Source organism: Equus przewalskii, chromosome 15 (genome assembly GCF_037783145.1).
Source record: "Equus przewalskii isolate Varuska chromosome 15, EquPr2, whole genome shotgun sequence".
Lineage (NCBI taxonomy): Eukaryota > Metazoa > Chordata > Mammalia > Perissodactyla > Equidae > Equus > Equus przewalskii.
The window spans coordinates 38,212,071-38,234,414 of record NC_091845.1 but is presented as its reverse complement, the minus strand read 5'-3'; the positions used below and the strand labels follow the sequence as shown (position 1 = coordinate 38,234,414).

The window sequence follows — 22,344 nt, the reverse complement described above, 5'->3', positions numbered from 1 at the left end:
CAGACGCCAGCTCGGAGCAGTCACTGCAGGCTGGAAGCCTTATCCCTGCCAAGACCTTCAGGAAGACTCGCTGGTCCGGGTCCCGAGGGAGCAACCATACACGCGTCCATGCACGTTCCGGTCCACTGTTCCTAAGGGCGTGGTGGGCGTGGCGTTCACAGCCTCCACTACTGCCCGCCGAGGCCTCCCAAGTGGAACCCAGTGGCCCTAGGAACCCTGGAGCTGGGCCACGGGGTCTGCCCGAGCCCTTTCTCAGCTGCGCCGACCCCGGAAGCAGGGCTTCGGAGGGAGCTCGCCGCGGACCCACGCCCGTCCCGGAGCTCCGGGCCGGTTCTCCACGTCCGCGGACGCGTGGAGGAACCCTCAGGCGACTATGCGCTACAGGTGGGGCTTGGAACGGGGACGCTTGGACTGCAACACCCTCGAGACGCCCTATCCCCCGATGGACAGGTGGGGAGACAGGCTTGGAGAGAGGCGACCTCGCCTGGGTCATTAACGAAGCCATTCGGGACTGAGAAGGAAGCTGGGCCCTTGACTTCAGGCTTCACCTCCTCCTGGGGCAGCGCTCAGGTGAACAGAACCGCCTCTGAAGTCCAGAGGACCTGGGTTTCGGTCTTGCCTGGCACATTACCTACCTGGATCACTTTGGACAAGTCGCCTCCCATCTGGGAGCCTCCTTTCCCTCTTTTATTGTCTCTGAAAATGTGGCCCCTAGCAGATCCTCAATAAATGCTAGTGTGGACCTTGGTCAGTGTGAAAAGAAAGGGGACCACTGATTCTAAACCTTCAGTTAAACTTGCTTGTTATAACTTAAATATAAAATGAACAGATTTTGTAAATTTTTTAGCTGGCAATTTATGCTAACATTTCAGATTATGGGTTAAATTGGGGAGGTGGTGTTTCAGCATACAAATCAGTGACAGGGCATGCAAAATGTCAAAAGCGAAACTCCCAAGCAAAGGTGATCTCCTCCCACTTGAATTACTACTTAAGAGCATATAACACTGAGTCCCTCCTGAGTGTTCACCTGGCTCCCAGGCCCTTGACATTCATTGACTAATGCACTGTTTGCTGTGGAATTGATGTTATTTTCCTCATTTTTATGGATAAGGAAACTGAAACTCAGAAATAGTGACTTTCCAAAGATCGCACACATCTGTCCAACCCCTAAGCCTCGGTGTTGACCCACCACCAGCCCATTTATTAGCAGGGACTGCTTCAGCCAAAAATGTGAAGAAAACACCACTGGCCAAGAGAAGAAGAATCAGATAGGTGGGTGAGGGTCTAAAATGGAGTCAAGGAGGTGACAGAGCAAGAGTATGCCCTCTCTCGGGCAGCAGATACGAGGGGAATGGGTCACATAAGACTCAGCTGCTTTCCTGGTTCTCCTTCCCCCTTCCAGGGTGGCAGCCACATCTGAGGACGAGAGCCACTTTGAGGAGCCAGGATCTGTGACCTCTGCTGGTCCAGCTGGGACCAGTGACTATTCTAGCATCTGACATCACCAGGAAGACTTGGGGACCTGGGAGTGCTCAGAGGAGCCTTCCCCTGAGACATGAAACTTTGGGGCCGAATGCTGTGGGCCCTCCTTTCTGGCTCGGGGAAGAGGGGAGGTACTCGGGGCTGGGCCTCCAGCTCATGGCAACCCCATCTGCCTCTGGCTGGGTTGAGTGCCACAGAGCTGGTCAGCCACTGGACGGCAGTCTTTGAGAAGAGGGGCATCCCTGAGGCCCGGGAATCCAGCGAGTACATCGTGGCTCATGTCCTTGGAGCCAAAACAGTTAAGTGCAGTGTTGTCAAGAGGGTAGGAAGGAGGGGGAGAGAGGACCTTGGGGAAGAGACATTCAGGCTTTTCTACCCCACTGAGGGTGCTGAGTTGAAAGCCATGGGACTTTTCTGAAGGAATGTCTTAGGCAGATACTTATTCATTCACCCAACAAACTATTACAGTGTGTGCCAGGCATTAGGGATTCAAGGATGACTAGAAGTGGCCAGTGTTGGGCCCACAGGCATTATCCACATAAGAAACCTGGGTCCGGGGAACCAGCCACTCACATTCTCTGTGGGACAGTTTCAGAGCCTGAGGCCAGCACTTTGGACCCAGCCCCTGACCCCTTGGCAGCTACAGTGCATCGAGGAGCTGAGTAGCTGCCGATTGCAAAGGTGAGCATTCATGGGCCAGACCTGAAGGCTCTGTGTGGGGAGCAGGGGTCCAGCTTCCCCCAGCCCCACCAAGTTCATGGTCAGGGAGGAGGAAAGTGTCCAAGGACCAGGGAGGTGTTGAGACGACAGAGTGAAGAGAGGGGAGTCAGGATAGTAAATAGGAAGAAGGAAGGGAGGAGGGAAGACCTTGTCTAGGAGTCCGAGGCCACAGGAGACATGACTCTACCTGACACTTTTGTCCACAAGTGGTATCCCTCGATCCAGGGATGGTCCTGTTGGTCTAGGCTCTGGCACTGATGATCACCCTGCTGCCCCCTCTGTAGGATGCCTGTGCAGTACATCCTTGGTGAGTGGGACTTTCAGGGCCTCAGTCTGAAGATGGCGCCCCCAGTGTTCATCCCTCGGCCAGAAACAGAGGTAGGTGTGCCACCCGGCTAGGACACCTGTTTTGCCCCAGACTTCCTCCAGGGGGCGGTGGGGCCCCATGACTGCTGTTTTTAGAGGCAGTGCCCTTCCATAGTGGTGTCTCCTGACTGGCTAGGTATGTTGGGCTAAGAAGACAGGTCTCCTGCTGGCCTTCTTGACTGTTCTCACATCCCAAGCCCCCAGGGCTGGCAGTGCATCAGGGTGCCCCAACTAGTGCTGCCCACCAGGTGCTTAGCTTGTTCCTGTCATTTCCTTAGGAGCTGTCCTGTGGGCCCATGGCCTGCCTAACCCACGGGAAACAAATGCCCTTCTCCTCCTCAGGAGGCCTGAACAAAGTTGAGAGTCCTCCAGTTGGACATCTGGAAGCCTAGTACAGCTTTGCAACCTTGGGCAGGTCACTGCCCTCTCTGGTCCCAGATGATGAGAGGGTTGGGCCTTCACACCAGGGAATCTGTGACTTGGTGGTCCTTTTAAATCCACTGTCTGGTCAGTAATCAATTGTGTCCCTCAAATTACTAGGACTGGGGAGTGTGTAGCCCCAGAATATTGTCCCTTGGTGAGGCACCATGATCCTGGGAGAGATGCTTTCTATGGCCCTTCTTGGGCTTCTGCCTGACCTGGTAGGTGGCAGAGCTGGGAGCCAGAGAGAGCAGAGCAGGTGGATGGGACTGGGTGGGGGCTGGTGGGCAAGTCTGGTTCTGAGAAGGAGTGTTTCTAGAAAGGCACCTAGTCACACAGACATTCCTGGGAAGGATCAGGTTTCATCCATCTGCCCCAGACAGGGACACAGAGGCCTTCTTCACTTTCCAGCCAAGAAACCCTCAGACCCCACTCACCCCCACATCTTGCAGTTGGGAGGCCGCCAGGTCCTCACCTCACTGCCCAGTGTCAGTAGGAAGCCTGAGACCTTGCTGAAGTCACAAGGCTGCTGAGCGGGGAGCATGGGGACAGCACTTGGACATCCTGACTCCCAGGTCAAGGCCCCATGCTTTACATGGGGCTGCCCCATCTGGCATTGGATGAGCTGGAATAGGTTGCAGAGACTCAGAGAAGGATGTGGCCTGCCACTTACAGACTTTTGAGCGGCCATCCTGTGGGCTCCCCCAAGCACGCGACCTCTAGCCAGGAGGTCATTCACTATCCCTTAAGGCTGCCAAGGGGCAGGGCATGGGAGGGAAGCTACCATGATGACCTTTAAGTCCTCTCAGAGCTGACCTGGCACCAGCCATATGTTCCAGTGTTGAGTGTGGACTTCCAGCTCCCATGTGGGCCCCCCCGCACCTTTCCTGGGTAGGTCTGGACCAAGAAAGTAGCTCTGCTGCAAGGGGCAGGGAGTGGGGAGGAGGGAGGCTGCGGTTGGGAAGCCGGGTCCTTACATCACTGTACAGACATTTCTCAGAACTTGCCAGGTTCGCCCCAATGTGAAGCCGCATTGGGGGTGTCTTACCAAGAACTTGAGAGGACGTGGCCTGTGGCAGGAGTGGGGAGAATGGGTGCAGGGGAGGGATCACAGTGCCTGCATTCTCTCTATCCATTGAAGGGCGGTTTCTGATGATAGGTGCAGAAGTCTGAAATGCAAAGTTGTAGGTGGCATGTGGCCTGACGAGTTGGGTTTTCCCTGGGGGTGGGAAGGTGGCTCAGTCCCCTGCCTGGCAGTGTATACAGTGGGAAACCCAAGGCTGGGAGTGTGAGCCATTCCCACGCAGGCTGGTGAGGTGAGGCACTGTGGGATGTGGGAGACTCAGTGCCTTGTATGTGATTGGATTGAGGGAGGCAATGCCATCTTCCTGGGCCTGTCCTACCAGGGATATAATCATCATGGAGGGTGCTCATGGCACCCAGGTCCTGCTGAGGCCTTAGGCCAACCTCTTGAGGGGGTTGTGGAGTCTTGTTGAGGCATTGGCTCCAGGCAGAGCTGACAACTGCCTGCTCCCTGCCTCCTTCCCACATACCCATCTGCCCCCACCCCACTATGTTCTTGGATTCTTCCCTTGTTCACCTGGAAAAGGTGCCCTGGATCTGTGACAAGCTTGGCTTTCAGCCTCCCTTAAGGAGCCTCTAGCTTTAGGCTGAGGAAGGTCCTTCACTGGGTAAGGAAGAGAGAGTTTCTAGACTTCTTGGGGATGGTCTTCCTCCCTATCCTCCAGGTGGTCTCACAACCAAGATGATCCTCCCATGGTCTGAAGCATAGGGGAGAGGCTTCTCCCTTCATACCCTGCCCAGTCTCTTACCTTCACACCCTGCCCAGGATGGCCATTCACTTATGTGGCGTGTCTCTGAGGTTGGGGGTGTCTCTGTGAGGTGGCTGGCCAACATGGCTGGCTGAAGGGTCATTCTCCAGCCGGAGTAGGTCTGTCTGTGGCCCGGAAACCAAGAGAAGCTCACACTGCTGACAAGTCTGAGCTAATCCTGCCGGCTGCTTAGTACATGGCCTCATCACTGAAACCACAGGCTCTTGGCCACAGCCTTAGATTGCTTACTCTGTGCCAGTCCCAGTGCTGTGGGCCCAGCTTGCTGCCAGCACCCCAACAGTCTCCAGTAGTGCCTGGGAGCGAGTGAGGGGAAGCCCTCTCTAGTTGAAGCCAGGCTCCCTCACCCATAGGCAATAGTTTGTCTGGTGAGGAAGGGGCTTGGGACAGGAACGGTTGGACCCAATGGCTAAGTTCTACCTGTCTTGGATTTGGTACCCTGGGATTTGGGGAGCCCATAAGGATGAAATGCTTTTTGGGACTCAGCACTGAGGAGCTTATGTGAAAAGTGGATCTGAGTGATCTGGAGCCTTCTGCTCCATTGGGGCCTGACTATTGATATTTGGGGCTTGGGGGAACCTGGAGGTCTGAGACTCAGAGAGTAGCTTCCCACAGCCATGGAGAGCTTGCTCAGCACTTGAGAAGTAGCCAAGAGGCCCCTCTGTGGGCCAAGCCCTGGCTGTGGGAGACACTGCGGTAGGTTAGATCCCTTGTCTTGCCATCATAGAGTCTTCAGCCTGGTAGGAGAGGCAAACCCCATCCTAGACCTTAGGCTCCCAGTGAGGAAAGCCATGGTAGAGAGAGCCTGGTGGGAGGTTGAGGAAGCCTTCTGGAGGAAGTGGACCTCTTTTCAGATGAGGGAAGCACCCACCTGCTGACCCCTCCACCAGTTCCCTGAGCCAGCCCTTCCTGGCACCCCAGGTGTCTTGAGCCTCTTGGGGAGCCTCTCCTGCCCTCATCCAAAGGGATGCCTTTGAGAAGGGACTACACTGCTCTTTCCCTGCTCCATATCTGGCTACTTGGGCCCCTACTCACTACTGGTTAGAAACATTTTGGCCAGGGCCGGCCTGGTGGCACAGCCGTTAAGTGTGCGCGTTCTGCTTTGGTGGCCCAGGGTTCACTAGTTCAGATCCCAGGTACGGACATGGCACTGCTTGGCAAGCCATGCTGTGGTGGGCATCCCACATATAAAGTAGAGGAAGATGGGCACGGATGTTAGCTCAGGGCCAGTCTTCCTCAGCAAAAAGAAGAGGATTGGCAGCAGATGTTAGCTCAGGGCTAATCTTCCTCAAAAAAAGAAAAAAAAACATTTTGGCCTTTGGGCAGCAGCAACCCTCCGCCTTCACCTTTACCCTATATTGACTCCCATGCAGTCTGTGGAGGTGGCAGATGAGCAGGTGAGACTTGAAACCATGTTGGTTACAAAGTGACTGTCTGAAATTGTTCCCCTGCTGCCAAGGCAGGTGTGGTGCAGTCAGGCACCTCCCATCACGCCATGCACCTTACCCCATGCCCTGTGTGTGCCATAGCCCCCTTTAGACCCGGGGCTCAGGCAGGACTGTTTTCTCCCTTTCCCCCAGTCATGGGGATTCCCTGTCCATTTGGCCTAGGATCCTCTCTGGGGGCCTCCTACGCTCTCTCTGTGAAGAAGCTGGGGACACACTGGCCCCTGATTCTGGGCCACCATGAGCTGCAGGCCAGGCTTCAGGTGGCACCTTGACCCCTAGGCCTCAGTTTCCTCAGGGGCTGGTTGTGAGGATCCAACAGATTCGTACAGGGGAAGCTCTGGAAGCAGGGCCAGGCACAGAGGGAGTGGCCAGGAACCATCAGGTATGGTTCTTAGCATTGTTGTGAGCATAAAACAGGAGGATATCTGTAAAGGGCTTAGCTGGGGTTTATTGAACACTCACCATGTACCCGGCATGGGATCAGTGCTTCACAAATGCAGTTCTGATTAATCCCCCTCACCTGCCAGTGAGGTGGGTTATCCTCAACTGTGTTCATGTTTACACATGGGGAAACGGAGGCATGGAGAGGCAGAGTGACCTGCCCGTGGCCTCAGCTGACATGTAGTTCAGACTGGCTTTGGTTACCCCCACTCCTACATTGACACAAAGGCTATCTATGCTTTAGCCTCTGTGCCAAGACTTCCAGGGGCCAGGTCAGCACTAACTCTGATCCAGACCCCTTTGCCACCCAGGAGCTGGTTGAATGGGTACTAGAGGAGGTGACCCAGAGGTCCCACGTGGTGGGAGCCCAAGGTGGGCCCCTCATCCTGGAAGTGGGCTGCGGATCAGGAGCCATCTCTCTCAGCCTGCTGAGCCAGCTCCCTCAGGTGAGCCCCCTCTGTATCCCTCCACCCCACCCTGGGTAGACTGACTGGCACTTACTGTCCTTCCTGCTGATCCCTTCCCCACCCGTCTCTGCTAGAAGCACTTGAGGGGAAGTGACTAGAAATAGGGGGACCAGGCTGTCCCTAGGCACCATGATCATAGCCTCTAACTCCCATCCACTTCTGTCTGGCCAGGCCCTGGCCACAGAGTGGGAAAAGCTGTTGGGTATTTCCCTCCTTTTCCAGTAGGGGTTGGAGGAGCACTCTGGTCCCTAGGCCTGGCTTCTCCCATCACCTTGCATCCCACGTACCCTTGGTTTGTTCTTGGGGCAGAGCCGAGTCATTGCTGTGGATAAGGGAGAAGCTGCCATCTGCCTGACCCATGAGAACGCTCAGAGGTAGGTGGGCTGGGGGGACCAGAGGGTCAGGGTAGGGGGAGTCGGACTTTTGGGCCTGATCAACCCTATTCAGGTATCAAACCCACCAATTTCCACTCTATGGGTGTAGCCTGACATGGGTTCCACAGGGTTACAAATGGACGGTGAGTACCAGGTATCTTGCTGGTCCAAGAAGGGTTTATTCTCCCAGTCCTTGTAGCCAGGGGTAGGAGTCTGCCCTCCATGCTCACCCTCACCTTCCCATCTCTCCAGGCTTCAGCTGCAAGACAGGATTCGGATCATGCTCCTCGATGTGACCTTAGGTACCTTCCCCACCCAACTTCCCTGTGGTGGGGATCCTGGGTATAGGTGCTGCTGGGTGGATGAGGCACTCTGCAGAGATGGCGGGAGGGCTTCCCCAACATGCATTCACACACACATGCACACGCAAGGGGTATCTCAGGCCAATCCTTGCTGAGGACAGGCAAGTCCCTTTTGCCTCCTGGGCTGACCTGACCCATAAGGGGACCAGCCACAGGGTCTTTCTTATCTTCTAAATGCCCCATAACTAATGAGTTTAACTAGGGCTTGATGGTGTTAAGAGATAAGCTGAAGCTCAAGAGAAAGCCTTTAGGACCAAAGTACTTGATTGCCATCCCTGCCCTCACCTGACCCAGGCATGACAGCTTGGCCATGGCCTTTAAAGAGTGTCCTTGGGGTTCTGGCTCCATCATGTACCTGCAGGATCCTTGAGCCTCATGTGTCCCTTCCATGGAGTGTGATAATACCTGGTATAGCACTTGGCAAAGGGTGGGACCAGTAAACAGAGCCACCAGAAATCGACTGAGTGAGGCTGGGCCTGCCCTGCATACACTCAATCCATGCTGGCTGTGAGGCAGAGTGTGGCATGCCCAGTGGGGCTGCAGAGGACAGAGGCTCTTGATTTGCCCAGGCAATCAAGAGGGCTTCCTAAAGGTGACACTTGAGCTGAGTCTTGCTGATTGAGGAGGTTTTTGACAGGAAGAAGAGAGGGCAAAGACATTCGAGGTGAAGGGCTGGGGTGTCAAAGCATACACATTCCCAGCCAGGCTGCTGGCTGGGGACCTTGAGCACTAGTCTGTAAGTCTGGCTCCTCAGGTCCAGAGACAGACCCACAGTGTAACATGGGGAGAGGGACTACCCAAGGGACATGGTGGCAGGTGGAGCTACCACCCTTTACCTCTCATTCTCTGCTGTGTTCCCTTTGCCCACAGAGGGGAGCTGGGCACACTTTGTGCCCTGGGGCCCCATGGACCTCGTTGTCAGCAACCCTCCCTACGTCTTCCACCAGGACATGGAGCAGCTGGCCCCTGAGATCCGCAGGTGCAGAGTGGCATGGGACAGGGAGACCAGGCCTGAGAAGGCCTAATGGAATGGGTCGGCCCTGGAGGACACACCATCAAGAGGGACAGGGAGGGTGGGGGTGCTGAAAGGGCCAGTGGTATTGAGAGAGGCTCACTCTGGAGCTCACAGACCTCCTTGGGTTCAGCTTCTGCCTTCCTATACAAGACCACTGGACCTCTCTGAGCCTCATTTCCTACCTCTGAAAGGGGAGTGATAGAGATTTGCAGGGCCATAGGGAAGACTCAGTGATGACTGAAATATCAGATGCAGTGCAGCATACATAGAAGGTGCTCAAATGGGTGCATCATTTTACAGAAGACTGAGGCCCAGAGAGGGAAGGTGCCTTGTCGACGGTTGTGTGGGGGCTTAGCAGGAAAGCTGGGCCTAAGTGCTCCAGGCTTTGCACTGAGCCATCCTGTTCCCAAACACGGGCTAAGAACCAGGGGTAGCCCAGGAGCCCCTGGACGAGGCAGCGGTAATGTGGGTCAAGGTACTGGCTCCCCCTTTCTGGACTCTCACGCATGTCAGGGCCAGTTCCAGCATACACACATTGTTTTTCCCAGACCATGAACAGGAACAGCCTAGTTGTGGGGAGACCCTCATGTCCTGGGGGCTGTCAGTCAGTGAGAGTCACTGAGCATGCCCAGCACTTCCTGGTAAGGTGCTGCCTATAGGAGGTTGGGGAATAAGAACTGCCATCATTAGAGGGCCCCCTCCTCTGAGTCCTCAGACTTTCCTCTCAGGCCAGAGTGTAAGTTCCATGGGACTCTCTTTGGGGAGGGCCCTGCTTAGCTTTCCCAGCCTTTCAGACGTACCCTATCCAGGCTCTCACCTCCCACTTGTTTTCCCTTTCAGCTATGAAGACCCAGCAGCCCTGGATGGTGGAGAGGAGGGCATGGATGTCATTACCCACATCCTGGCACTGGCATCTTGGCTCCTGAAGGACTCTGGGTATGGATGGAGCAGGTCTCTTTGGTCTGTCCCCAGCAGCCTCTTCCCTTCCCACTGTGTACTGGGCCTACCCTGGCAGTCATTCTGTCCCTACCCCTCCCAGCCTGGGCAGCCCAGAAATGCAGGTCCCAGCACTGCCTCGTGGAGCTGACCCATTTCTCCCTAATGTAGAAGCATCTTCTTAGAAGTGGACCCAAGACACCCAGAGCTCATCGGCAGCTGGCTTCAAAGCCGGCCTGACCTATCTCTTGATCTTGTGGCTGTGCGCAGGGACTTCTGTGGGAGGTAAGGCCCTGTCCACCCCCAAGCCCCGAAAGGTATGTTGGTCCTTCCACTCAGATCATCCACAGCTCCGGCTGTGGAGAGAGTGTACTATTTCCACTTTCTGCTCATTCCCCACTGCCCAGGCAGTAACTAGCCCCTTGTCCTTGTCTCCTTAGGCCCCGGTTCCTGCATATCCAGAGGTCTGGGCCACAGCATGGCTGCCCCACAGATGCCTGGCCAGGGCCCCAGCCTCCCAGAGTGCCTGGCTGACACTTCCTCCTGGAATGCTACTTGGAAGGAAGTGGATGGCACCTTCCAGAACCCCAGATGCTTGTGGCATTTCCCATGGCTCTGCGATTCCACATGCTCTATGTTTCTAGGAGACTTAGGAGTAGTCTGCCTTCCTGGGGTGGCGAAGAGCAAGGGCATCCATAGTTCTGCTCAGAAGCTGAGCACACCCAGATTCCCAGTCTGGCCCCATCACATCACATGATGGCCAAGGGCAGGTTGCCAGCTATTTCTGTGGGTGGAAATGCTCTGGGCATGTTGGGAGATATGGTCAATAAAGTGTGGAGAGACCGACAAGTAGTGACCTAGTGTTTTGTTACCATGATTTGTGGGTCCCCTGACCCCTTTCCCCCAGGCAGTGCTGGGGGTAAGGGCTTCCTTCTGGTGGTCAGTCTCCCACCTGGTGGAGATGTGCGAGAGCAGTGTGGAGGAAAGCATGTGGGTGCTCCTTTTGGCCTTGGATGCTGGGGACTGGCACTAAACATCTCACTTTAAGGGTTGACTTAGCCCCCCACTGCCCTGAGGGTGCTCCCGCCACTTTGCTGACTGGGTCTAGGCTGTGGGCACAGGAACCTCATTGAGCCTCATCAGGGATGGCTGCCCACTTCCTGGAGGGTTGGGGCTGAAGGTCCTTGCTGCACAGTTCTGGGGTCATATGTCCACATTCATGTAACTGAGTCTTGAGCCAGTGAGAGGTGAGCAGGACTTGTGTTTACTTTTTACTCCTATACCTTTTAGCTAAAACATCCCTTCCAAGTCAACTTGGAGTTTCAGATAACCCATCTGTCCCTGGTTGTAGCTGGGGAGAATGAAGAGCTGAGACAGTGGGCACCGGGTTGTGACCTCCATTCCAACTCTACTCTTTGCAGACTTGCGGCCACCAGGAGCCCTCAAGGCTCAGCCTGTCTGTCCACAGTGACGGCAAACCTCCAGGTGGGCAAATGCTAATGTGAGCCTGCATCAGGGTGAGTCCTGGGGAACACAGCAGACCAGGCTGGCTCCTTCCTCCAGACTCCTCCACTCCCAACCCTGGTACTTTCAAGGGCCTGACTTGGTGGTGCGGTGGCCAGAGGCAGTGTGGTCTGGTGGGCAGCATCCTCTTCTAGAGCCAGGATGCTGGGTTCCAGGGCTGTGTCTTGCAGTGGGACCTTCGGCATCTCCTTTCCCTGCGAGAAGCTGGTTCTTCTGGCTCCAAGGCCAGCACAAGGTGGCAGCTTCATTTTAGTCTCAGAGTGCCACTCCCCAGGCAGGAACTCCCCAAGGGAAGATATGGCCTGCTTGAGGTAGCGTGGTGGGAGGTGGCCAAGTGAAAATGGGAAGTTAGGTCCTTGCCTTTGGGAAGTCTATATTGCTGGAATCATTCCTGGCCTGAGTGACTCCTCCACCGTGACTAGGGGTTGCATTTGCCTGAGCAGAGACTACGCTGCATCTGCTAGAGCCCTGATATCCTGCCCCCTGCCCAGACCCAGCTGCGTGGACCCTAGGCTGCCCCTGGCTTCCCTTGAAGAGGAGCCAGGGCCTCTCCCTCATGGCTGCTCCAGAAGGAACCTGAGAAGGTGAGGTGAGGCACAGCCAGAGTAAAGCTCCTGGGTTTCCAAGCCCCTCTGTGCTCTCAGACCTTGTCTTGCCTAGGGCATCACCCTGTTGACCTTCCTCTCCTCTGCCTGTGCCCTTTGGCTCTTGCTGTCTTCAGTGGCATCGAGGGCAGCTGCCCTGATCTCCTAGCAGTCTGTTGCCCCTTTGTCACACAGCCTGGGCCACACCTCAGCCAGTGCTGGCTTCCCTGATGGTCTCACCCGCTTGGCTGCAGGCCCATTGTGAGGAAAGGCCTTGGCAAGCATGAGGGTATGGCACCCCAAGAGAGCATAATGATGGAGAGTGACAGTGTAGGAGCAGCGGGGGTCACTGAATCAGGAGCCACGCTTGGGCACAACTTCCTTCCCAGAAAACTATGAGGCTTGACTCTCCTGAGACTGGTGGGGCAGGGCCTCCAGCCTTCAGCCACTGGCTTGATTGGGCCTCGGACATTGAGCTCCAGTGTTGGAGCAATGTCAGCCTGGGTGCAGATCCTGGCATCTGCCTTTCACCAGGATGTGACATTGGGCAGATGATTTCACCTCCCTCAGCCTTGGCTTCCAAGCCTGAGAAATGGGACTGAGTGCTTTATCTTAATAAGATGATTGTGAGGAGCCCATGGGCTGCACCTTTTATGGGGCACTGAGAGTGTTTCCATTGCCCCCCTTGGAGGGCAGACACAGGGAGGGCCCTGTCCCCTCATGTGTCTGTCTGGTGCTCAACAGCAACACAAGGCAGACATAGATACGGCAGTCTAGAAAGGAGGGAAGGCAGGAATTTATCTTAAGCTCTTGACTTCTCTCTGCTCTCTGGAGATGGAGCCACCAAGAGGCTAATAGCCTGGCAGCCCAGATCTTCCCTCAGCCCCTGCTCTCCCTCCTTACCAGGGCCTGAGTGCCCTGAGGTCCAGGCCACATCAGCCAGTGGCTCCAGCCCAGGGAAAGCCAGGCTCACCTGCCCTATCTCCTCCCTCCTTCCTGGGGCCAGAGCCAGAGCCAGCTGCCTCCTTTAACATGTGTCATGGAGCCCTGGGGGCAGAATGGCAGGAAGATCTGGGGCTGAGTCCAGGCTCTGTTGGCCCTGAGGTCTTGAGGGATGTGTCTGCTGCCCACCCAGCCACCTTCAACCAGAGCCCTGAGCATGGCAGAGGGGGCAGGGGGGTCCTGATCAATGTACTCTGGAAGAACAATTTCATCCCCTCTTTCCACAGTGGAGGAAACTGAGACTTTCCCTCACAGTTGGATGCTTTTCCCAGCTGCCTGTGTGTTTCTCCATGGGGCCCATCTAGCTGCTTTATTGAAATGTGCTGCCCAAACTCTTTCTGCTCTCCCGCATCCCTCTTGCACTCTGGGCCGTTAACTGCTCCCAATCCCTGCCCTAAACTTTTGGTTGGCTCCCCATGACCTGAGTGTTGTCTCTGTGTCCTGCAGAGTCCAGGCCTGAAGAGTAGGGGAGGGTGACTATGAGAAAGGCCCTGGGGACTCCTCCCAAGGCCCCATCCGTGCTCTGAGTAAGCTTCCATCAGACAAAGTGTTCCACTGCTGACTGGCTCTGAGAACTTCAACTTCTGTAGGCCAGCACGTTCTTCCCCATCCACCTTTGGATTCTTTTCTCCACTGCCCTAGACTCCAGCCTCCCTGTAGAATTCTCCATTCCCTAAACACATCTCCCTCCTTTTGCCCACCTAGTGCACCCCTCAGAAATGCCCTTGCCCACCACTACCAGTCCAAATCATCCTGTCCTTCAAGCTCCAAAGCAAATGCTGTTGTCTCTGGAACACTCACCTGACTGCTGTGTTCTCCTGGCCAGCCCCTAGCCCATGCTTCTGCCAGCACCAGTGATATTATGCCGCATGCATTTGGAAACCTTCCTGTCCTTCTCATCTCTCTGGGGCTCCATGTAGGTCTGGCATTCCTCAAGCTCAGTAATCGTCCACCAATAAGCCAACAGTGGGTGCATTTTCTAGAATGGAGCTGGAACTTCCCGTGTGGCTCACATCTGAACTGACAGCAGCTGTCACATTTTCCAGTCAGCAGGGAGAGGAAGCTGTGAGGGCCTGGCCTCCCACCCAAGCCAGGCAGCTGTTCTAGTTGAGCCATGGCCACTTCAGGCTCAAGTGCACCTGATCTCTACATGGCGGCCATGCCAGGAGTACAGGCTGTCCTTGGCGGCAGCAGAGGCAGGCGCCCGTTTCTTGGAGCTCTGGGCCCCAGCTAGCCCCCAGCCAGAGTGTCGGCCAGAACAGTGGCCTGATCCCCCCTCATGACTCTCAGTCCTGGATAAGCCCTCTGGATGGGGCTTGGGACTGGTAAAGCATCCCTACCCATCCTGTGGTAGGGAGAATAATGGCCCCAAAGATGCCTACATCCTAATCCCCCAAATCTGGCAATATGTTAACCTTACATGGCAAAAGGAAGTTTGCAGATTTGATTAAGTCAAGGACCTTGAGATGGAAAGAATATCCAAGATTATTCAGGTAGGCTCAGTGTAATCACAAGTGCCCTTGTAAGAGGGAGACAGGAGCATCAGAGTGAGAGAAGGAGATGTGATGATGGAAGCAGAGGTCAAAATGATGTAGTTTGCTGGAGGAAGGGGCCATGAGCCAAGGAATGCAGACATCCACTAGACACTGGAAAAGGCAGGGAAATGGAATCTCCCCTAGAGCCCCAAGAAAGAATGCAGTCCTGCCAACACATTGTTTTTAGCCAAGTAAAATTGATTTTGGATTTCAGACTTCCAAAAACTATAAAATGATAAATGTATGTTGTTTTAAGCCACCAAATTTGTGGTAATTTGTTACAGCAGCAATAAGAAACTAATACAGATTTTGGTACCTGAAGTGAAGTGCTGCTGTGATAAATACCTAAAAATAGAAGTGGCTTTGGAATTTGGAAATGGGCAGAAGCTGGAAGAATTTTGAGGTGCGTGATAGATTGCCTTGAATACCTCTTTTCTGAGAGGCGAGGTGGCTGGGGGTGGGGTTTGGGGAACCCTCCTCAACCTGGGGACCTGAGCTGCCCAGGCCCCTTACCCACATGTCTAACATGTGGTAGAGCTGGCCCTTTCTTGGAGTGAGAAGACTAGAAGCCTGCCCACGGTGGGCCCCAGAGAGGCTGGCCTGGGCCTGGGGGTGAGCGGGAATGGGACTGAGACCAGGGGAGAGGGAACAAGGTTGGCCTCCATAGCCCATCTCTAATGGCATGGGGGCCACCTAGGCCTTAAAAGAGGATCTCAGAGACTGCTCCAAGACTGATCCTGACCCCCTTGAGTTTGTGAGGGTGAGCAGGGGCCCTACACTCTGTGAGTTGCAGGTGCCACTTCTGTGAAATGAGCATGGCAGCTCCTGACCCTGAGCTGGTAGACCTGACCCCTCCCTGTGAGCTGTGGAGAGTTGGGCTCCTTCCAGCCACCAAGCAGTGCTGAGTCCTGCTCCAAGCCTGGACTGGGCTGTGTCACCACTCTGTCTCTGAGATAGAATCAGATTATCCCTGGGATTCTCAGTCTCACAGTTCCCAAAGCTGAAGTGGCCAACTGGAGCCTGTGACCCTGTCCCTGTCCAGGCTGGGACCTGGATGCCCTTCAAGGTGAAGGATACTCAGGGGCTCTGAAGACACCATCCCACCTGGCCAAGGCCTAGAAGCCTTAGTCCCAACTCAGGAGCCACATGGAGAGCTACTGGTAGGCCAGACATGAGCTGATGTGCCTCATGCTGGGTCTGAAAACTGAGAATCTGGGGGATAGACAGTCTGGACACCTGAGTTCAAGGGTCAGCTTAACCCCAAATCTCCTAAATATGTTTTGGATGAAACCAAGAGGGCCTGTTTGTACTGGAAGGGGTGGATTGTATCAAGACTCCCGTCCAATCCCTGATCTTCCCTCTTCCCAAACAGAAAAGGAAGGGTTTTACTCAAGGTCACACAGCACTTGGCTCCTGACTATCAGTACAGTGCTCTCAGTCCCCATTGCTTCCAAGGGTGTGTGATCATTTAAGGGCAGTGTGGCTCTTCATGTAGCTCCTAAACCTAGGGATTTTGGCTCAGAAGGCCCTTTGGGCCAAGTTCATGGGCTAATGTCAGCCACATTAGCCCAACCATAGCCACCGGATGTGTGGAGAGATCTGGGTCCCATCTGAAGCTGGGAGGAGAGCAGGGTTTCCCCTTGCAGAATGAGTGAGCACCTCGTCTTTTGAGGAAACCCCACAAAGGACCTTTGGGCATCTTTGGCCTTATAACCAGAAATCAAATGTGTCAGAGCTTCAAATCCTGAGACCCCTCTCCTTCCAAAGACACCGCACCCCCAACCATCCTGCAGGAGAATGGTCAGGAAAGGTCAATTTTACAGTTCACAGAGTGGGAGAGGCAAGGGGAGCCTATCTCAGCCTCACTGGGAGCCCTGAACTAAGCTGGCCTCCACATGGCCCCAGCCATGGCTGAAGGGAGATGAGATGGCTCAGAGCATCCCTGCCCCGTGGTAGGCAGGCCTGGGTGAGTGGCCCCTTTCCAGGGGCTGGGGTGTCTCCCAGAGACTACCTCTCAAAACAGGGAATGCCACCTTATTGCCCCTGCTGTAGTGGGTCTGTAGCCCTTTCTGAGGCATGCGTCTTGTGGGGTGGAGAGGCCAGATATCCTGCCCTACTGCGCCCAGGGAGCAGATTGTTGGGGCTTGGAGCCCCCAGAAAGATCCCTGTGCTACAGATGACAACACTGAGGCTGAGCAGGGCAGGGCTGGGGCTCAAGCCCAGGTCTCTTCTCTGGCTCGCAGCCATTGGCTCATCATTAACAGCAGACCCCTACTCTGCCTTGCTTTCCAGAACAGTCCTGTCTGCCCGAAGAGGGAGCCAAGTCCCTCTGCCATACCTAGAAGTCTGTGTGAGGCAGAGCTACGTGGGTGAGCAGAGAAAACCTGGAGCTGGAGCTGCTTGAGCCTTGCTTGCCCTTGGACCCTGCAGCTGAGTGAAGTATCTGGCAGTCCCCCCAGCTTTCCTCCTCCTCCTCCACTTCCTTGCCATCATTTCCTGAGCTCCTGTGGGACACTGGGCCCCAAGCAGCTGCTTTGCATTTATTTGAATCCTTATGTAACCCTGCAGACTGGGTTTTTAATCTTCTCCACGATGAGGAAACCAAGGCTCAGCAGAGTGCAGTCATGGGTCAGGTTGCACAGCTGGACTGGAAGGGAGAGTGAGGCTGCCATTGGTGCCCATTTGACTGTCAGAGACACTGAGGTCAGCATAGCTAGGTTCTGGGCTGCCCCCTGCAGAGCTCAGTGCAGAGGTCCACCTGGGCCTATGGATCCTGGGAGCAGGAGTTGCCATGGCTGTCCCCAGAGGGCTTTCTAGAAGCCCAGTAGCTACCCTAATGGGCCCTTCTCTTGAGGTGTGTGCAGCATAAGCCCAGGACCTCAGTCTCCCAAGCCCAACTATGTGCCAGGCTCTGGGGAGACGACACCAGCCAGAAGGGCCTGTAAAACATGGTGCTTGAATGGTGCACCCTGAACCAAGTGCTTCTGGGTTTATTTTACTCAACTCTCATGACATCCTATGAGGCAGACGCTGTGAACCCTTCCATTTTACAGATGAGGAAACTGAAACTGAGAAAAGCTAAGGAACTTGCTCATATGCTGGATGAACTGGGATTCCAGTGCAGGCTGAGTGACCCAGGGCCTGAGCTTCACACAAGGCTTGAAGAGGGTAAGGCACAGGACAAGGGTATAGCAGGCAGTAGGGACAGTCTGGGCAAAAGCCCAGAGGCCTGAGGCAGATGGGCAGGGATGTGTAGGGGCAAGGTGGTGATGGTGGTGGGTGCCCTTGGATGAGCTCCGATTGCATTTCTGGGTACCAGGAACATAATACAAGGGTTTTGAGGTGAGTTACAGGGTCAGGTAGGCATTGAGAATGTTCTCTCTAGCTGCCAGGAGGAGGGAGCTGGGACAGGACGCTGTATCTGGGCCAGAGTCTGGAGGCATCTAGGGGCTATAGCAGTGGCATGTAGCATCAGGCATTCTGGAACAGAACTGACTCACAACCATTGCTGAGGGCTCAGATGTAGGGTGGGGGAGGGGGGTGGCCAGGACCACGATGGGGCCCAGGGCTCTAACTGGGACCCGGGGGTCCTGGGGCTACCCTAAGCTGGGGACTGGAATGCTAGGGACAGTCAGTGAGCTTAAGAGTGTGGAATGCCCTCGAGACATCCCAGAAGCAGTGTCAGGGGTAATGGACAGGGTCATCTGAAGATCCAAAAGCAACCATGTGGGGACCTTGCCCAGAGGCAGCCCTTGAGGTGGAGTTGGTCAGTCCTTCCCAAGCCTGAGTGCTGTCAACAGCAGTAACCGGGCATCTCTGTGTGTAGGCAACTGCTAGGTGCCACACACACTTTGTCATAAATCCTTCTGTCTGGACATCAGGAACACCTTCCTTGCCCCGGTAGACAGATGAAGAGACTAAGGCTTAACCTGCCCAACATCACACAACCAGGAAGTGGCCATGCTAGAGTTTGAACCCAGTCCTCTGACATCCCAGCTGGAAGGGGAGTGAGCAGGCTGTAGAGGGTGACTGCAGCCCAAGGCCTCAACTCCCAAAGGGGTCCCCAATCCCCTGGTGGGGTGCCCCCAGGACTGACGTGGGCATCCAGGGCAAAGGGGAAAGGGGTAAGTCAAACAGAAAGCACCAGACGTGGAGGGAGCTTCCTCCCCTCCCAGCTGCCCCTGAGTGCCAATCTTTCACACTCCACAGCGGAGGAGCTGGGCAAAGAGCCCTGGGGGGTGGGGGTGGGGTTGGAGGGCAGTGAAAGTGGCTGCTACTGAAAGGAGACTGATGTACTCCGGATGTGGGGTGGGACTGAGAGACACCCAGACTCTGGTTCTCAGCTGACAGGTACCTGAGGAAAGTGAGTTCCATCTTAGCATAAGGGGATATGAAACCTGCTGTGTCAGGGGGATCATTTCAGGTCCCCAGGCCTGGGAGGTTCCGGAAGGAGGCACTGGGTGGATGTGCCTAAACCCTTATTGAAGGTATTCCACAGCTGAAGAGCTGACCATAGATCCCACTCTGCCTGCACGGAAGTCCACTGTCTCTTCCTCACTCTGCCCAGCCCCCTAGAGCTGTGGAGTTCATCCTTTCAAACCAAGTTTCATGTGGAACTCAAATATGTGTTTAAAAAAATGTAAAAGAAGCATCTTAAACATACACATATTTTGTGAGTTCACATTCTCAACACTTTCTTAGTATTAAGTCCATCTAGGCAAACAACGATGAGCACAAATGTTTGAACTGGGGGCCAGGATGGGGGTTGCTGTCTTATGTCAGCCTCAGCATCCAGTTTCTTTCAGTGTTTGATTTTGGTGGCACAGGGCCAAGTGACCCCTGGTTCTCACAGATAAGTGGTTGCAGATGGTGGCAGTTTCTTTCCTTCACAGGGACAGCAGGAGAAGCCTTATATCAAGCTCAGCACAAACTCGGTTCTCTGGACATGTGGGGAGGATTCTAATGTGTCATAATTTGGTATTATGCCCATTTAAGTCTGCATGTGGTTTTTTAATTAGGCTTTGTTCAGTTGTTAAAAATATGAAAGAAAGAAAAAGAGGAAAGAAAGGAGGAAGGGAAGGAAACAGAAAGGAAGGGAGAGAGAAGGAACTCACATGGGTTATCTGGGGAGGCCCTCCCTTGGGTTCTTGGTATAGGCAGCCTCTGCCTCTCCCAGGAAGCCAGCCCTGACTACGCAGCCTGGAGGCCCCCAGTGTCTCCACTCACCCATCTGTCCTAGCAAGTGATCTGAGCCACATGCTCCTGAAAAGTCTTGGGAGTCCATGGCCCACTCCTGGCTCTGGTGTGGACCTTTCAGGCACTCAAACTTTGGTTCTGGGGCAGGCAAGAAGCCCCCAAGCAGGGGTCACGGACAAGGGGCTTCCTCCAGGTCTAAGGTAATGCCTCCTAGGGTGGGAGTACTGGGGAACCCAGTGCTCCTGAAAGCCTGGTGTTTCGGTAGTTCTGGGTACCTTCATTTCTGGGAACTTGCTATGCTTTGGAAAGAGAGAAATGAGAAGCAAAACCCTGGGGCCCCAGCACCCCTGCCCCTCCCCTTTTCTATCTTCCTTCCGCTGAGTCACAGCCAAGAGCCCAGCACTCAGCCTCCTCTTGGGGCCACCCCAGTGGGGTCGAATTCAGGGTCATGTGAGGACACAGCATCTGGGATAAGTCCTCTTTTCTTGCCAACATCCTCTGTGAAGGCCCCAGTTGCTGAGGGCTGAGGCTACCTCCCAAGCCTGGGGAAGGGTTGACTGAGGTCCTTATCTGTCCTGTCTCCCCTGCCATCTCCAGATCCATTGTTCATCCACAGGCATTGAGCACCAACTGGAAGCCAGGCCTAGAAAGGTGGGGTGATTCAGGTGAGGTTCCGTCCTTGAGGAACTCGTAGACTTGAATATAGACTTCTGACAGGCCCCTAATGAGTGGCTGGATCCTTAGGCTTGCTCTGGTCAACAATGGGGAGCCATGGGAGGCTTTAGGCTCTGGGAAAGCCAGGCCACATCGTAACACACACATCACAGAGACTGCACACCCCTACACAGGTACCTACATGTACATGCATGTGCACAGGTGTGGGACTTGAGCACTTGGGTCCATGTCCATGATCACAGGTGTCTGGACAGGGTCTCCCTTGGAAGGGGGAGCTCTAGGCTCTGGAAACCAGGTCAGGACTGCATATGTGGGAGTGTCACCCTGTCTTAGAGGCCAAACTACTGCCTCTGAGTCAGGGGAGACCATGGGAGCTTGAACACTGCCCTCATTCAATGGAAAAGAAAGCTGAAGTGCAGAGGGCCCATGACTTGCCCAGGGTCTCATAGCAAGTTGGGAGAGATCTAGGAGGTGAATGAGCCAGACCTGGGCACCTTGTCCACATCCCTGACCTTTCTGGCCTGGCACTTGGGGCTTGACACCCCCTGCTGACCACGCTACATCAAACTCTGGGAGATGAGGCTGGTGATTCTCCTAGCAAACCCACCTGCGGACCAACCACAGGGTCCCCCCAAGCTTTACTGACCATTCCTGATATTTCCCTCACACACCTTTGCTTGGCCTGTCTTAGCTGCCTGGAATGACACCCCCATCTCAATCAATCGCTCTCTCTCATTCTTCGAATACAATCCAGACTTCCAAATTCTGCTTAAATGTTTCCTCCACCTTCTCTGACCCCCTGGAACTTTCCCCTGTCTCTAGCCTCCCCTCGGCCTTTGTCCCCCTCACTCCCACCCACTGTTCACCCACCTACTAAATGTAAAATTAACCCATAGAGCCCTAGGCTGGGGGTGGAGGGCCCTTGGTGGTTGGGACAGCAGGAGCCACACCCAGGCCAGGCAAGCCCTTCAGACTTTGCTAGGCACTGGTGTGGGCCCTGGACGTGGGGGAGGAAATAGCGCCTCTGCCAGGTGTCACCACCTGCCCCAACTCTGCTAGCAGACAAGGCCTGGAGCACTGCCCTCCAGGCAAGGTTGACCCTGAGGAGTATACCACTCCAGGTTTTGGTTATTCCTCTGCACCATGAGCATGCCTCAGCTGTGTGCTGGGCCCGTGCCTGTGTTTGGCAGAGCAAGGGTGGGGGCCAAATTGTCGAGAACCCTCAGGTTTGTTGAGTGTTGCCCTTTCACTAGAACACCCCAGACGGGGTTCTCTGCTCATTTGCAGAGCTCTTCCCTTCCACTGGGTCTCAGGAAGGAGGCAGAGAAGCTGCCTTTGCCCCATAAGGCTCTGAGCTCCATCATTACCTGGCTGTCCCCTTGCTCCCCCACCCCTGATTGGGAGCCTGAGAACCCTGTCCCAGGCTACAGCTGAAGGCTTTGCTGTGTCTCAGGGAATGGATCCCCTCTCTGGAATACCAGCTTATGTGCAGCCCCTAGTACAGGGCCAGTTCAGGGAAGGACATCAGGACCTTGCCTGCACACCTGGCTCCAGGCCCTGTAGAAGGTTTGGTGGGTTATCAGGGGGCGGGAGGGTAAAACTCATAGCCAAGAGGAAGATGGCTCTTGGTTCCCCACGCCTCATTTCCTGCTCCCCAGGCTACACCAGGCCCAGGCCCCTAGTGAAAAGTGAGCTTTGCTGCTTATCTCTTCTCAGATGTTATACAATATTTGTTGTTATTTATCGTACAGAGAGATGACCTCACTGGTTCTTGCTGGTGCATGGGAAAGCTGTTAATTTATGTTGGTTTGTCCTATAACTGGCCACTTTCTTGGTTTCTCTTGGAGTTGTTCGTTCCTTCTCTTAGATTTTCTACATTGATGTTTTACCCCTGAAAATAATGACAAATTTGTCTTTTCCTTTTTAATTTTTGTAGCTCTTATTTGT

The 22,344-nt window shown here is 54.7% G+C and overlaps 1 protein-coding gene across 8 annotated transcripts; it reads left to right on the top strand.

Moving 5' to 3' along the window:
- Window position 1: 1 nt before the first annotated feature.
- On the top strand, window positions 2-10,730 carry HEMK1 (HemK methyltransferase family member 1). Of its 8 annotated transcripts, none has more exons than XM_008532767.2 (11): window positions 2-384; window positions 1,403-1,780; window positions 2,072-2,163; window positions 2,487-2,580; window positions 7,039-7,173; window positions 7,504-7,568; window positions 7,821-7,870; window positions 8,801-8,909; window positions 9,786-9,881; window positions 10,053-10,166; window positions 10,322-10,730. In XM_008532767.2, exons 2-11 carry the CDS (start codon window positions 1,556-1,558, stop codon window positions 10,413-10,415), a joined length of 1,074 nt encoding a protein of 357 aa, XP_008530989.2. In that variant the 5' UTR covers window positions 2-384; window positions 1,403-1,555; the 3' UTR covers window positions 10,416-10,730. The 8 variants fall into 8 exon arrangements, with proteins under 8 accessions (XP_008530989.2, XP_008530987.2, XP_008530986.2 ...); XM_008532765.2 differs by having other exon boundaries at window positions 120-570; XM_008532764.2 differs by having other exon boundaries at window positions 120-1,272.
- The last annotated feature ends 11,614 nt before the right edge of the window (window positions 10,731-22,344 follow it).

Coding starts and splice junctions, on each gene's coding strand:
- HEMK1 (XM_008532767.2), top strand. CDS start 1,556: ATGAAACTTTGGGGCCGAATGCTGTGGGCCCTCCTTTCTGGCTCGGGG. Junction 7,569..7,820: donor ACCCATGAGAACGCTCAGAG/GTAGGTGGGCTG, acceptor CCATCTCTCCAG/GCTTCAGCTGCAAGACAGGA. Junction 8,910..9,785: donor CTGGCCCCTGAGATCCGCAG/GTGCAGAGTGGC, acceptor TTTCCCTTTCAG/CTATGAAGACCCAGCAGCCC.